Genomic DNA, 14230 nt, shown 5'->3' with positions numbered 1-14230 from the left:
GGCATGAGCCACCAAAGTGCTGGGGTTACAGGCGTGAGCCACGGCACCCGGTCTACAGACAGATACATTTTTGAGGTGACAGCCTCGTCTCAGTGGCCTCTGGGCTGGCTTCCTCTAGGGCTGGCTGGGTGGAGCTATTGGCAGAGCTCTAGGGTTCCTGGCAGCGCCTCACCACACACCACCAATCATCCGAGCTGTTGGCATGCAGTGAGGACCTTTACCCCCTTCCTTTTTCCTCCCCACAGCTGCAGGAGGGGTTTCTGCGGAGCGGATACCATACTGCTTGGGCGAGTTCTTCCCACCCCCACACTGTGTCTTGTTCCAGTTCCTTCCTATCCCTGATGTAGGCTGTTTTGGGGTTCTTATTAGGGGTCACATCTGGTAAGAGAACATTAGGGAGTACCTTTGGGCACCCCTGTTCAGCAGCCCCCTTCTCCCCTTCCCTGGTTCCCTCTCTCCTCCATCAGCCAGGCCCCTATCACCTATGAGGGCCTCTCAGTCCCTGGGTCCTCTGCCACAAATGCCCCTTTTTTCCTTAGGGCTGGGTATGAAGGGACAGTGTTGGGATTTTTTAAAGGAAGAACTTTACTAGGAAAGTAGGAGGAAAACCAAAACCAAACCAAGAAAATGTCAAAATGTCTGCTGGTCCAGAATCTGCGCTCGGCCTCTCGCTCTGCTCTGCTCCTCTGCCTTGCCTCTGCCTAGGAAGCTGTAGCCCTTCTTAAGCCCTCTGCAACTCCCTTGCTCACCTGCTCCCTGGCTCCCCATGAGGGTGCATGGGGGGCAGTGCTGCCACACACCTTTCCAGAGGTGCTGCAGTCATGGCTGTTCCTCACCTTGTTCCTGGACCCACAGTTACTAGAAACCCCAGGATCATGAGGAGTGACAGATGCAAACCAGGAGCCCCCAGTCTGATGGGGAGAATGGAGCCTCACCCTGGAGCTGGGGAGATCATCTGGGCCAGTGCAGCTCCAGCTACACATCATAAACCCCAGTGGATAAGGCAGCCAGGAGGAGGGTGGGGCAGGGCAGATAACCAGGAGGACCAGGTTTGGGGCCCAGCATGGCCCACATGGGTCTAAGATGCATGGAGAAGCAGCACAAGCAGGACATGGGGACAGGCCCAGCCCCTACCCATGTGCTTTGGACCTCAGTATCCCCTCTATGACCCCTCTGGCCCTGGCCCAGGGATGCCTTCTGCTTCATTGAGCCCATCTGTTTGAGACTTGCTCACATCTTCCTCTTTCGGGACTGGAGGTCACAGAGCTAGGTGCTTAGCAGTACAGTCACAGAGATAACACAAAGCCTAGACGTAAAGGGACAGAGAGGAGAGGGGCAAGGGAGGACGGGTGGGGGCAGAGCTGCTCGGGACCATGGCTGAGGCCATCACCTATGCGGATCTGAGGTTCGTGAAGGCTCCCCTGAAGAAGAGCAACTCCAGCCGGTTGGGACAGGGTAAGGGGGATAAGGGCTCCCCTTGATCCTACATCCCCACTCCCTGCCCCACAGACCCCATTCCTGACTCCCACATTGGTCTCTTTTCTCTTGTCTCCAGACCCAGGGGCTGACGAGGATGGGGAACTCACCTATGAGAACGTTCAAGTGCCCCCAGTCCCAGGGGTGCCCTTGAGCTTGGCTTCTTCTGGACTAGGGGACAAAGCAGGTCTGGAGATCCTGGGGGATGTGTGTTTGTTGCAGGGGATGTGTCTTGAGCTGGGGAGTCCACAATGTTGTTGTTGTTGAGACAGGGTCTTGCTCTATCACTCAGGCTGGAGTGCAGCGGTGTGATCATGGCTCACTGTGGCCTCGACATCCTGGGCTCAAGTGATCCTCCTGCCCTGGCCTCCCAAAGTGTTGGGACTGCAGGCTTCAGCCCCCACGCCATGACCCATAGTATTCTTGAGAGCACAATACCCTGGGGGAAAGGAGGAGGCCGGTTGGTAGGAAAGAGAAGAATAGGAACAGGATAAATGGGAGCCAGGAGAGGAAGAAAGATTCCTTCAGCAAGGTGGAGACCCCAGGGCAGCCTTGTGGAGGGATGAGTTCCAATGGGAAATGGGGAGCCATGGGAGGGAAAAGAGGGAATGGGAGAGGCATGAGAGCAATGAGGGACAGGGATTGGGGCTGACAGATAAGAGGCCCCTGAGGAAACAATAAAGGAAGAACTAGGAGAGATGAGGGGGTCTCAGGACTGTGAGACCCAGGAGGGAGCCGAGAGAGTCCCGGGCAGACGAGGAACTCAGGATAGTGACGGGGTGTCCCAGACCAACTCTAGGGGTCTGGAGTTTCCCAGTGGCGAGGACTAAGCGGGTGCGCAGGAGGAAAAGGAGCAATACTCGAGGCTTCCTGTCTCACGCTGGATGCTCCCCTCGACAGCGGTCAAGTCTGAGCAGCCAACAGCTTCCTGGAGCGCCGTGACGTCACCGGCGGTCAGGAGGATTCTCCCCTGTGAGTGTGTGAGCTGGACGGCCGCGGGGGCTGCGGATGGCGCTGGGCCCCGCAGGGTGAAGTTTTTCCCGCGATGAGCCCTTCCCACCGCCAGGGCAGAACTGTGCCCCGGCAGAACCCCGCCCTGGCTGCCTTGCGCAATTCACCTCTATCCCAGTGCGCCAGAATCCGACGTGCACCGCCGCCCCCGTGGATGGTCCCAATTCACCTAACTCCCCACCCTTCTCCTCTCTCCCTCTCTCCATCTGATATTTCCTTCCCCTTCTCCCAGGTAATGCCCCCAATCCTTATCAGCTCTGATTCTGCAACACCCTCTCCCCTACATGCGAAACTCCCTGCTACCCAACAAAAACCACCATGCTTGCCCCCTCAGCTCTGCACCGCTTTCCTCTAGGGATGCCTTCCCCAGGAATCTTCCCCACGCACCCGTCCCCTACTCTCTACTTTCTTTCCGGGGGCTGACTGCCCGCATCCATCCCACTGTCCCCCTAAGGCCGCACAGCCTGTCTTCGATACCTCCTGCTTGGCCTGCTCCTCACCTGCCTGCTGTTAGGAGTGGCCGCCATCTGCCTGGGAGTGCGCTGTGAGTAAGGCTGTCCCCACACCGTCCCCACTTCCCATTTACACCAAACGACTTTTATCCCGACTCTCCCCCCAAAGCTGACCCCCAAACCAGGGCTCATCATCACTACCACCACATGCTTAGCTTTAAGTTTGGTTTCCAGCCAGGTCTGTTGCCTTCCTGAATCGTCCTCACCTAATCCAGTACCTCCTTAAGCTTTAGGCAATCAAATCTTGTATTTCAGCCTGTGATGTAAAAAGTTGCAAGAAGCAGAAAAAGGGCTGATGCTGCAGTCTCAGGGCACTAGGGCAGGGCTAGAGAAGACGTCCTCCAAATCTCTGTGGCCAAACAGATCTGCAGGTGTCTCAGCAGCTCCAGCAGATGAACAGGGTTCTGGAAGCCACTAACAGCAGCCTGAGGCAGCAGCTCCACCTTAAGATAACACAGCTGGAACAGAGGGCAGAGGATCTGCAGGGGTCCAGGAGAGATCTGGTACAGAGTCAGGAAGCACTACAAGCAGAACAGAGGGCCCGTCAGGAGGCCGAAGGGCAGCTACAGGCCTGCCAGGCAGACAAAGAGAAGACAAAGGAGAACTTGCGAAGTGAGGAGGAGCAGAGGAGGGCCTTGGAGCAGAAGCTGAGCAACATGGAGAACAGACTGAAGTCCATCTTCACATGCCACTCATCAGGTATCCACTCTGGGGAGAGGAGAGATGGGAGGGATGGATTGGAGCAAGGAGATACTAGTGGCAGGGATCCGTCTATCACCCAGGGGACTGTGAGCTGTTCAGGAAAGGGACAGTGAACCAGAGTGGTGGCTGACATAAGCTGTTCAGGCTTGGCCAACAGAGAGAAGGACCAAGCTGCATACTGGATTTAGGGGGACCCACCCAGCTCCAAGGCATTCTGTGGGGGAGAGGAGGATGGCACCAGCAGTCCAAATCACAGTGTCCAAGGTTTCGTTTGGCTGACATCCGTGACAAGGATCTGGGAACACAGACTTGGCTGTTTGCACATCTTTCTAAAGACAGGGTCCACAGCTTTAATTAATTTTCGTTATAGCTGAGATCCCCCCAAAGGGTAAGACTTACTGACTGACATGGAGTGCAACCTGGTGGTGGAGCAAGGCAGTGAAGCTCTCAGCACTCACAGTAAGGTGGAGCCAGGAATTGTGGTATAGGGAACTAGGATGCGGTGTCCATTCATTTTGAAAGCAGGACCCTAGCTAGTAGGTGGAGATGGGGAAGGGAACACATAAAAGAGGCAAGGATGTGTCAAAGCAGGCTGAGGGTCTAGGCAAGGTGCCAGGCCCAAGGGGAGTGGGATATTTTGGGCTATGGTCAGGTTTAGGCTCTGTCTAGCTAGGGTACCTGCCCCCCTACCCCCCGCCCCGGCATAAGACAGCAAGATTGTGTGCAGACACCCCTTGCCCTCATTTCCTTAGCCTTATCCCCTGTGACCATCAGTTCCATGCCAGGGCTGCCCATTCTCATAGCTGTACCTTAGACCTCTACATTCCAAACTGCTCTTCTGGCAAAATAATGGTTTCAGACTTCCACTCTGATCACAGCTGCCTGGAGGAGGCACCACTCTGCAGGCTTTCCCTACGCTTTTTTTTTAAAAATCTCATTGAGGCCTCCAATCTGCCAACTCCCCTTTTTCTCCCTTCACTTCAGCCGTCTCCTGTCCACACTTCTCTCCCTACCCATCTTTGGTTTGGAGTTCATCACTTCAATTACTCACTTATTTTTTAAAGGACTGACAGGGTCTCACTATGTTTCCCTGACTGATCTTGAACTCCTGGGCTCAAGCAATCCTCTTGCCTCAGACCCCCAAAGTGCTGAGATTACAGGCATGAGCCACCATACCTGGCTCACTCACTTCTTTGTTCCATTATTCTTCTAGTGCACTTGATGGGCAAAATCTCAACTCTGGATGAACCCAACTGCCCATGGTCAGCACCAAGGTGTGACAAATAGTACAATCATTTTGCTTGGTGCCACTGAGGCTGTAGTCTCTCAGCACTGCCTGGTGACCTCTGCCATGGTCAGCTTGCTCTTCACAACTCCTTTTCCGACTATCTTCCCCCTCACTTTCAGCAGATGCCCTCATCTTCCACTCTTTGAGAGAGGAATTCCCTCCACTTTCCATGACCAAGTCTGTATATCCATTTGCATTTTTACCCATCCTTATCTTTTGCAAGGATACCTGCAACAGTTTTCTAAATATTTTTCCTACTCACCCCTCTCCCCCAAGTCCATTCTTCATATTGGAGCCAGAGTAAACCTTTACAAACAAAAATCTGATCATGTTATCCCAATCTAGAGCGTTGCAGTTAATTGATTAAACAGTTATGGAATACATAACATACAATATGTTCTAGCACTGTGCCCAGGCACTTGGGATATAGCTAGTGAACAAAATTCGTCTATGTAAAACCCTATACTGACTTTCTCTTCCTCATAATATAAAAATAAAAAATCCTTAACATGGTTCCAACACCCCTGCCTACCTTTCAGTGTGCCCCTTTTCCCGTCACCCTCTTCCATTTGGCCACATGGATTTCTTTCTTTCTTTTCTTTTTTTTTGGAGGTGGAGTTTCACTCTGTCACCCAGGCTGGAGTGCAGTGGCACAGTCTCGGCTCACTGTGACCTCTTCCTTCTGGGTTTAAGTGATCCTTTAGTAGAGATGGGATTTCACCATGTTGATCAGGCTGGTCTCAAACTCCTGACCTCAGGTGATCCATCTGCCTTGGCCTCCCAAAGTGCTGGGATTACAGGTGTGAACCACCATGCCTGGAAGGGATTTATTTTTTATTCCTTTAAGTTGCCATAGGACAGTAGCTCAAGGGAGTAGCAGGGTAGGACATGAGGACATGTAGAGAGAAGAGAGGGAGCAGGACTGATGGAGGCAGGACTGATGGAACAAAGCAATGGAAAGAGGTGGCCTGGGACCAGGAGTGCAGATTAGGATGTGGGATGTTGAAGAAAGAGGGATATTTATTTCTTATGGATAGTCAGGAAAAGAACAGAGAAGAGAAATTTTGAGGTAGAGAGGAGGAAAATGGAGAGAGCTCAGTTTCTGCAAAACAGGACCCAACATTGTCTGCTTGCAGGAAATTGTAGAGGGAAGGAGGGGGCCAGTGCTGGAGGAGTGGGAGTGTTGGATGTGCAGTGGGGGTGCTTTAGGTAGTGGAGGAGATGAGCCCAAGAAATGTTAGGTAAAGTGTCAGGGTGGACTGCAATTGTTCAAAAATTGGGGTAATAACATCGGCCCTATTAGGACAAACCTCCCAGATTGTTAAGAAGTAATGTTGTCGAATGTTAAAGTCTTTTTACTAAGTATACATAGATATGGTGTTTCCACGGGATGCAAAAGAAAGATTGTAAAGATCATAGAAGTCCATGGAAGGTGCTGAGATTAGGCCTAGGGGAATATTGTTAGCAACCAGATTGCTGAGTAGTCACTTTCATCCCAAGTGTTGCTGCTGTCATGCTCTTTCTGCTTTTTAGACACCTGCTGTCCGATGGGATGGATAATGCATCAAAAAAGTTGCTTTTACAAGTCACTTACTCGGAAAAATTGGGAGGACAGCCAAAGACATTGTGAAGCTCTGTCTTCCAAGCTGGCCACATTCAGTGGAATTTATCCACAAGTAAGCATATCCTTACTTACAGACTGTAGTGGGTACTATTAGGTCAAGGGACATATGTCATCAAGTCAGGAATGGCACTGCACACATGGCTGGGGTGGGCATTCCTTTTCAATGGCAGAAACTGAGAATCACAATACTTTTTACCTCCCAGCTTGGAAACAAGCTCTGCATCTTTTCAGCACAGTGGTCCAGGCAGCCCCTACTAACTGATAAGAGTTGGCATGAGAGCAGAAACTTATGAACCATCTGTACATTTTTTTTTTTTTTCCGAGATGGAATCTTGCTCTGTCACCCAGGCTGGAGTGCAGTGGCGTGATCTCAGCTCACTGCAACCTCTGCCTCCCAGGTTCAAGTGATTCTCCTGTCTCAGGCTCCCAAGTAGCTGGGATTATAGGTACCCACCACCAAGCCCAGCTAATTTTTGTATTTTTTAGTATGGATGGGGTTTCACCATATTGGTCAGGCTGGTCTTGAACTCCTGACCTCAGGTGATCCAACTGCCCCAGCCTCCCAAAGTGCTGGGATTACAGGTGTGATCCACCGTGCCCAGATCCACTGTATCTCATCTCAGCTGGCTGGTCAGCAGCCTGGGCTGCTTGACAGGTTCCTTGACTCTTGTAGCCTCTCAAGCTGAGAGGTCCCGTACTTGGTGGGCTGGATTGTAGGATTTGGTTCCTTGGGGTCAGAACAACACACAGAATGACTCTCCTCCAAAGGCGGGCAGAGATTCTTACCCAGCTGGGAGGCAAATTTAGCAGTGAGCCTGTATCTGCAGGGTGGCAACTGATGGATTCAGGGACAAGTCACCAAAGAGCTGTTATATATACAGCCCCCTTGCCAAAGCTGAGGCCTCCCTAGGGTGAACATTTTCTCCTGTATTTCTTATCACTCTCCACGTCTCTGGTCTCTCTGAATCTCCCCTCAGCGTTATTACTTGAGCTTAAGTCTGCTGTTGCCAAATGGTGATTCACAGAATTCATACTGGATCGGCCTTAGCTCTAAGGATGGGAAGTTGGTTGATGATACACAACACTCTAGGTAAGTTAGTTAGGACTTCTGGGTATTTTCAACTCCATGATCCCCTCCATAAAGACATGGTAATGAGATTTCCTCCCCACCACCTCCCCTTAGAATTCTTCCATAAATCAACACTGTAATTGCCTAATTTGTCTCTTCTAGTTGATTAATAACTTCCTAGGGTAATCTTATTCTTCATTCTATCTACATTACCTAGAAGTCCCTGGCACATGCTTTTTTGTTTCAGTAACTACTAGGTTGGGACCTATGCTATCTTACTTTTTAGGGAGAGATACTAAGGATTTAACTAAGGTTCCACAGCTGATGACACTGGCATTCTAACTCCATCCCTTGATAAGGCTACCCAAACTGAGGTTGTACTTTCTCAGTAGCGGCCACTTGGGGCACTAGAGCTGCATCAGTGAAGTGAGCAAGGGAGCAGTGGGGTATCACTGAGGATCCACCCTAGGGACCCTGAAACAGGGTGGCCACCTCCTTTTGTTCCCTAATTGGCCTTCCATCTTAAAGACCTAGAGTGATTTTTCCCTCCACTGGTCCTAAAGCCTCTTCTAGTTGAACTCCAGGCATCTGTCCTGAACCATGCCCAGATGTGGCCTTAGGCAGGCAGGTTGAGTTAGGACTTAGGTTTTATGAAGGCAAAGGGGAGAGAAGGGAGAGTGGGATGGAAGGGGTCCAGAGCATATCCCAGCTCTACTTTACTACATTTTAGGGTTTATATTCAAAACTCAAAATGCCCCTTGGTAAAAATATGGCCATCGTCTTACACACAACTGTTTCAAGAGGCATGTACAACTTCTCTTCCCTCCATCTGTGAGATGCCAGCTTTCAGGTTTCCAGATTGGGACAGCCCTTTGCACCGAGCTGGTATGAGTGAGGGATGGGGCTGAGGCATGGGAGTCCTGAGGCAGAGGGACTTAGAGCAGGGGCCTGGGGGCCCGAGATAAAACTTGTACCTGGGATGAAAAGTTCCTCCACAGCCTCCAGTTGCTTGGTCTGCTTATGTTAGGGTGGGGTGGACAGGGAGAGGGGCAAGTAAGGCCTAGAACTTATGGGAGGCTGATGATGTAGCTGGGAAAGAGGGTGAGCGGGATGAGGGTTCAGTTATAGTTGACTGTGAAGCTCACTGATGCTTTAATCTTCCAGACACTCATGCCAATTAAGAGCCTGTGCCCCTCCTTCCTAACCTGAGGCTGTGGGGTCCTCAGACCGTCTCCTCCCTGCATTCCTGAATTCTGGCAGTGCCCGGCCAAGAGCTGATCCATGCCTGACACTTCCAGCCAGCCTGCTGCCTGTTCTCTCTTCCTGAAACTGGACTGTTCCTGGGAAAAGGGTGAAGCCACCTCTAGAAAGGACTTTGGCCCTCCCCCAAGAACCTCCCAGAGTGGAATGGGGTGGGGGAGGAGGGCGTTAAGGGCTGAGCGGATAGGGGCGGCCCGGAGCCAGCCAGGCAGTTTTATTGAAATATTTTTAAATAATTGCACGTGTTAGTCTCATGTGTCAGCAATGCTGTGTCTGGTTCAGTGATCCCCACGGGAGCGCAAGCCCAGGGGTCGGACTGGAAGTGCTCTGTCCCTTGAGTCCATGCTGGGGCTCCCCTACATGGGGAGAAGAGCCAGTCAGTCCATCTGGGGCTGGCACTGTCCAGCAAGTGTGCTCTGTCCTCACAGGGTGTCCTGAAGGCCAAAGTGGGAGGCCTGAGACCAAAGGCTCCACTGCTAAGAGCGTGCCCCAGGCAGCTGCAGGCTGGGTGTGGGTGGCTTGGCGTGGTGCCCTCGGTGGCAGAGGAGACTGCCCGCCTCACAGTTCAGGTTGCGGTAACGGGCAACAGCTGGTGTGGGGCGGGGGCACATGGACAAGAAGCCAAAGCTGAAGGGGCCGAGGCAGCAGCCAGGACAGGGCAGCCCCTCATCGGGCTCCCGGGGAGCTGAAGGGGGTGGCGAGGCTTCTGTCCGCTCCAGGGCTGCTGCCCGGGGCAGGCTATGCTGGGCCCGGTTCCAGGGCTCTCCAGCCCAGCCTTGTGGGGAGTGCACCACCACAGCTGGGGGATTGTTATTGAGGGCGGGTCCTGATCTAGGGGACCAGGGTTGGGAGGCTGAGGAACAGGTGCTGATAAAGTTGTCTGTGGCCACGGCTAGAGGCAGCTGGGGTGCTGGTCCTGGAGGTTCCAGCTCAGGGCTGCTGCCCTCACACTCCATCTTCTCTTCGGCTGAGGGGCCCACAGGGGAAGGGCCAGGACCTGGCAGTGCTGTCTCCATACGGCGGGGGAGCTCTGGGGATGAGGGTAGCGAGCGGCAGCGGCGGGCAGGTGTTCCAGGCTGGACTAGAGTCTCCGGAGTGGTCACCAAGGGTAGCTGAGTGGAGGGCAGTGGCGATGGTGGCACAAGAGGCAGGACTGGCTTGCTGGGTGTGTCCAAGAGCTTGATCTTGCCACCCCTGAGGTCTTCCCGTAGTGAGAAGGGGTTGACTCGAGTCAGATTGTCCCCCCAGTTGGGGGGTGATTCTGGTGATGGGGGCAGGAAGAGGTCTGACCGGCTTCGGGAAAGCCGGGGGTCTGGCCTGGGAAGTGTGGCAGAGGGACCCCCTCTTGGAACAGAGCCTGTAGACAGAGAGGTCTGGAATCACTGTCTTCAGCATTTGATCATAGCTCCTGAGGGCCTCACTATTTTCCAGGAGGCTGGTGGGACTAGAGCTTGAAAAATGGAGACCCACTGGGTGCTTTGGAAAGGGGCGATGTCACCTCCAGGCCCCCTTTACTTCTTTTCCCTCCCCTCCCTCAAGCTCTAGCATTAGGAAACTGTCTTCTTTGAGATGTCCTCCCACCCCAGCCCAGCCCGATCCCCAGTCTTTTCAACTAATACACCTAGCCTCCCTCATGTCATCCTCTGAGTTCTAGGGAGGAGAAAGACCAAAGGACTTAAGCTGGGTCAAGGTCATGCTCTCTTACCCTGATTATGTGTCAGGCGAGTCCTGGTGAGTGGGGCTGGCTCAGGCAGCTGCTCCAGGATCCATTCTAGGTGCTGGGTAATTTCGGTGAAGGGGGCACGGGTGCTGGGTTCCATCTGATGGGTAGAGATGGAAACGGCTTCACTCAGTGCTCCGAAAGAGGATCTCTAAGTTTCCTCCCATCACGTGGGTCCCATAGGGTAGCCATGGCAGCTTATAGATGGGGGCAGGGCAGGGCAGGAAGGAGCGTGAGACTCTTACGCTGCAGCAGTGGATGGCCAGGAGCAGGAAAGGCAGTGGGCAGTCATCCCCCACCAGAGTTCGGAAAGCAGGCACATCCAAGCCAAAGTCCTGTGGGAACAGAAGGAGGGGCCTCCAAGTCAGCTTTTCTTGGGTTCTCCTTCTGCCCCAGTCAGAACCCCAACCTCCAGGGAATCCTCCTTGGTTATGAGTCACCTAGTCTGAAATTTTTCCTTTGCAAACCTAGAGACATTCACCTCAGTGCGCGGTAGGTAGTCAGGGTCCGCAGGTACTCGGGCAATGAGCTCACACAGGACAATCCCAAAGGCAAAGACATCAGCCTGGGGGTCAGAGATAATAGTGTCGGGGGAAGAATTAACAGTTTTCATTTTAGAATTTTGACAGAATATAGCAGAATTTGGTTAGGGGTGGGGGACCTTGACAGTTTTCATGTGTTGGAAGGGTGCCTGTGAGGGGCAAAGGGATCCTGGGGACTCCTGAAGATCTGGTAAAGTTGTTTTGGGGATGGATGAGGCCTTATGAGAACATCTCAAGGGTCTCAGAAGGCCTTGGGGATCTGAAGGGTTGATGTCTCACCTTCTCATCATACAGCTCACCCCGCAATACCTCTGGAGCCATCCAGTATGGGGAGCCCACCACGGCCAATGGCTCCTTCCTTGCCCCTTCCCTGCAGGGGCAGGGGCAGGTGGTCAGAAACATCCTACTCAGGTATCCCCCCCAGGCAAAAGAGGATGAAGTGAACTCCCTCCTCTCCCCCAAGGGAAACATCCCTGGGGATCTGGGGATATCAGATAGGGGCACTCTGGGAGAACTAAGGGGAACAGGGGCATTCACCTCACCTATACACAGGAATCTTTTCAGCCAGCCCGAAGTCACCCACGACAGCTGTGAAGCCTCGATCTTCCCGTCGGACTAGACAGTTCTGACACATACACATATAGTATCCCCACACACACATCACCTTCTGCCCTCTGGTCTCCCAATGTATAACCCAAAGTCCTCTCACTCCAGCATAACCTCAGCCCTCTCTGCTTTCCCAGTTTTCAAAGCACTTCAATATTGCAACATCATCCAACACTCCAAATACAGGGTGCTACTCAGTCCCTCAGAGCACTCCACTCACCCCGGTCCCCCAATATTCTCCAATGCCTTGCTGCTCCAACATCCTAATATATCTATTATCCACATCCCAACATCCACAGGCCAGTTACAACCTAATAGTCTCAAGCCCTCTTTCATGCCTCCACCCACCCCACTAGCCTACCTTGGATGTGAGGTCGCGGTGAAATACACCTTTGGAGTGCAGGTACCGCAGGCCTCGGGCAATGTCCAGGGCCAGGTGGAGCCTGACCGGCCAGGATAGGGGTTCAGGGGAGCTGAGCAGCTGTTCCAACGTCCCCCCATTCATATACTGGCACATAGAAGGGGAATGAATGTCAGACTTCAGTCTGTATTCTGGGTCCCCTACTTATAACCTAGGGGACACTCCAGAGGATCACAGAGGTTAGAAGGTAAGATTGTGCTCTAGGACTTCCCAGCCATGTTCTAGGATTGCCTTGTTCAACTCAGTAGCCACTAGCCTTGTGCAACAATTTAAATTTAAATAATTAAAAATTTTTTATTTAATCAAATTGACCCACAAAAAATCATCTAAACAATTAAAATAATTTAAATTTAACCACATGTGGCTAGTTGCTACTGTATTGGACAACATAGATAGAGACACTTCCATCACTGCAGAAAATTCTACTGGACAGCACTGTTCTAGGGGATACAGAGAATAGGACCAGCTGAAGCCTTTTATATGTGGTTTGCCTAAAGGGAAGTTCAGGAAAGCCTCCCCTGGGAGGAGGTCCTGCTGCCTCTCACTAGTCCCCCGTAGATCACTGACACCCTTTATCCTTGGGGGTAAAGGGGGGGGTGGGGGTCCGTCCTTTCCAGCCTATCCTCACCTCTGTAAGAGCGTGCAGCTGTCCCTGGTGCACACAGACCCCCATGAACCTGGAAGAGGATGGGGGACACAGAACGGTAGGGTGTTAAGGGCCTCAGCTCCTCCTCAGTTCCACTTTTCCCGCGGGATCTTTCCCTTTCTCTCCCGCCCAGCAAACTGCCCAGACAGGCTGGGGCCGCTCACCTTAGGATGTTGGGGTGCCGGAGTCGGTTCATCAACTGCACTTCCCGTAGTGTGTTGCCCCGATTACTGGGGAGCTTGTTCATCTTCAGCACCATGACTTGCCCTGACTGTCGATGCCGAACCTGGGGGCGGGAGCGGCCAGCGAGGGCCGGGCAGGTCGGGCGGGTCGCCGGAGTCTGGACCCTCTTCCCCGCACTCCCGGCCCCACAGTTCCAGCCTCTGGTTGAAGGCTCGGTCCCGCCCCTCTGCCTCTCGGCCGGTCCTACCTTGTAGACCTCAGAGAAGAAGCCGGCCCCGATCTTCTCCGCGCAGTGGAAATCGTCCACACGCGCCAGGCTAGACACGGCGCTGCGGAGAGCCCGGTAGGAGGAGGGGCGGCCCCGGCCCGGGCCTCCGCCCGCGCCCCCCGGCCCTGGGGGCCCCTCCCCCGGCACCTCTCCAGGCCCGGGCCCAGGGCCCCGCAGTGGGGGCCGTTCCCCGGCCATGGCCGGGCCCCCAGCCCGGGCCTGCTTCACATGGCAGGGTCCCCGGGGCCCCGGCAGGCCGTGCTCGCCATGGGAGCCGGCCCAGCCCGATCCCGGGCGCCGGGACTCCCGCTCCCGCCCTGAGAATGGAAGATCCGCCGAAGATCCTGGACCCGCCCCCGCCGCGCCAGCTGGGCCCGGGTGGACACCGCGCCGCTCAGCTCCGGGCCTGGGTTTGGGCCTGGGCCGGGCGGTGGCGGTGACGGTGGCGGCGACGGTGGCGGCGGCGCTCCCGGGCGGGCTCGCCGCGGGCGGAGGCGGGCAGGCGGGCGGGCGGCGGCTGCTCTGCTTAGCCGCCGGGGCTCAGGCTCCGCGGCCTGCCGGGGGCGGGGCTGGGCCGGGCCTCCGCTTAACTCTTTCAAGCCTGGCCTCCTGGCAGCGGCCACGCCCCCCAAGGTGCGCACCCCCACCTCCCGGCTTTCAGGTCGCGACGCCCTGTGGCGCCGGGGTCAAATAAGCTCAGGCCCGAGCTTGAATAACGGAAGGGAATCAAGGGCCGATGGTGCGTACGCGAAGTTTAGCTGCCCAGGGAGTCCCCTCTCTCCTCCCCGGGTTACTGTCAGTTGAGGGTCGGGCTCAGAAACCTGCCGGATTCCTGGGCTCCAATAACCAGCGGGGCAGAAACGTAGGCCCCTCTGGCCCAGCAGCAGTCAGAAGCAGCCCAG

General features: G+C 54.2%; 2 protein-coding genes across 4 annotated transcripts; one reads left to right on the top strand and one right to left on the bottom strand.

Annotated features, from left to right (window-relative positions):
* On the top strand, nt 1-9196 carry CD72 (CD72 molecule). Of its 2 annotated transcripts, XM_017543080.2 has the most exons (9): nt 6-1455; nt 1556-1663; nt 2377-2448; nt 2942-3031; nt 3363-3698; nt 6523-6665; nt 7591-7703; nt 8413-8567; nt 8847-9196. In XM_017543080.2, the coding sequence occupies exons 1-9, from the start codon at nt 1374-1376 to the stop codon at nt 8861-8863; spliced, it is 1116 nt and encodes a 371-aa protein (XP_017398569.1). In that variant the 5' UTR covers nt 6-1373; the 3' UTR covers nt 8864-9196. The 2 variants fall into 2 exon arrangements, with proteins under 2 accessions (XP_037599601.1, XP_017398569.1); XM_037743673.1 differs by lacking the exon at nt 8413-8567 and having other exon boundaries at nt 1-1455; nt 8847-9178.
* TESK1 (testis associated actin remodelling kinase 1) lies at nt 9127-13872 on the bottom strand. Of its 2 annotated transcripts, XM_017543078.2 has the most exons (10): nt 13308-13872; nt 13042-13163; nt 12860-12908; nt 12172-12318; nt 11747-11829; nt 11484-11574; nt 11144-11227; nt 10908-10997; nt 10648-10762; nt 9127-10299 (listed from the first exon to the last, which is right to left on the bottom strand). In XM_017543078.2, the coding sequence occupies exons 1-10, from the start codon at nt 13524-13526 to the stop codon at nt 9419-9421; spliced, it is 1881 nt and encodes a 626-aa protein (XP_017398567.1). In that variant the 5' UTR covers nt 13527-13872; the 3' UTR covers nt 9127-9418. The 2 variants fall into 2 exon arrangements, with proteins under 2 accessions (XP_017398567.1, XP_017398568.1); XM_017543079.1 differs by lacking the exons at nt 11747-11829; nt 12860-12908; nt 13042-13163; nt 13308-13872 and having other exon boundaries at nt 12172-12311.
* Nucleotides 13873-14230: the final 358 nt, after the last annotated feature.

Source organism: Cebus imitator, unplaced genomic scaffold (genome assembly GCF_001604975.1).
Source record: "Cebus imitator isolate Cc_AM_T3 unplaced genomic scaffold, Cebus_imitator-1.0 Scaffold149, whole genome shotgun sequence".
NCBI lineage: Eukaryota > Metazoa > Chordata > Mammalia > Primates > Cebidae > Cebus > Cebus imitator.
The sequence above is the reverse complement of the archived record's forward strand: the minus strand, read 5'-3'. Positions and strand labels throughout refer to the sequence as shown.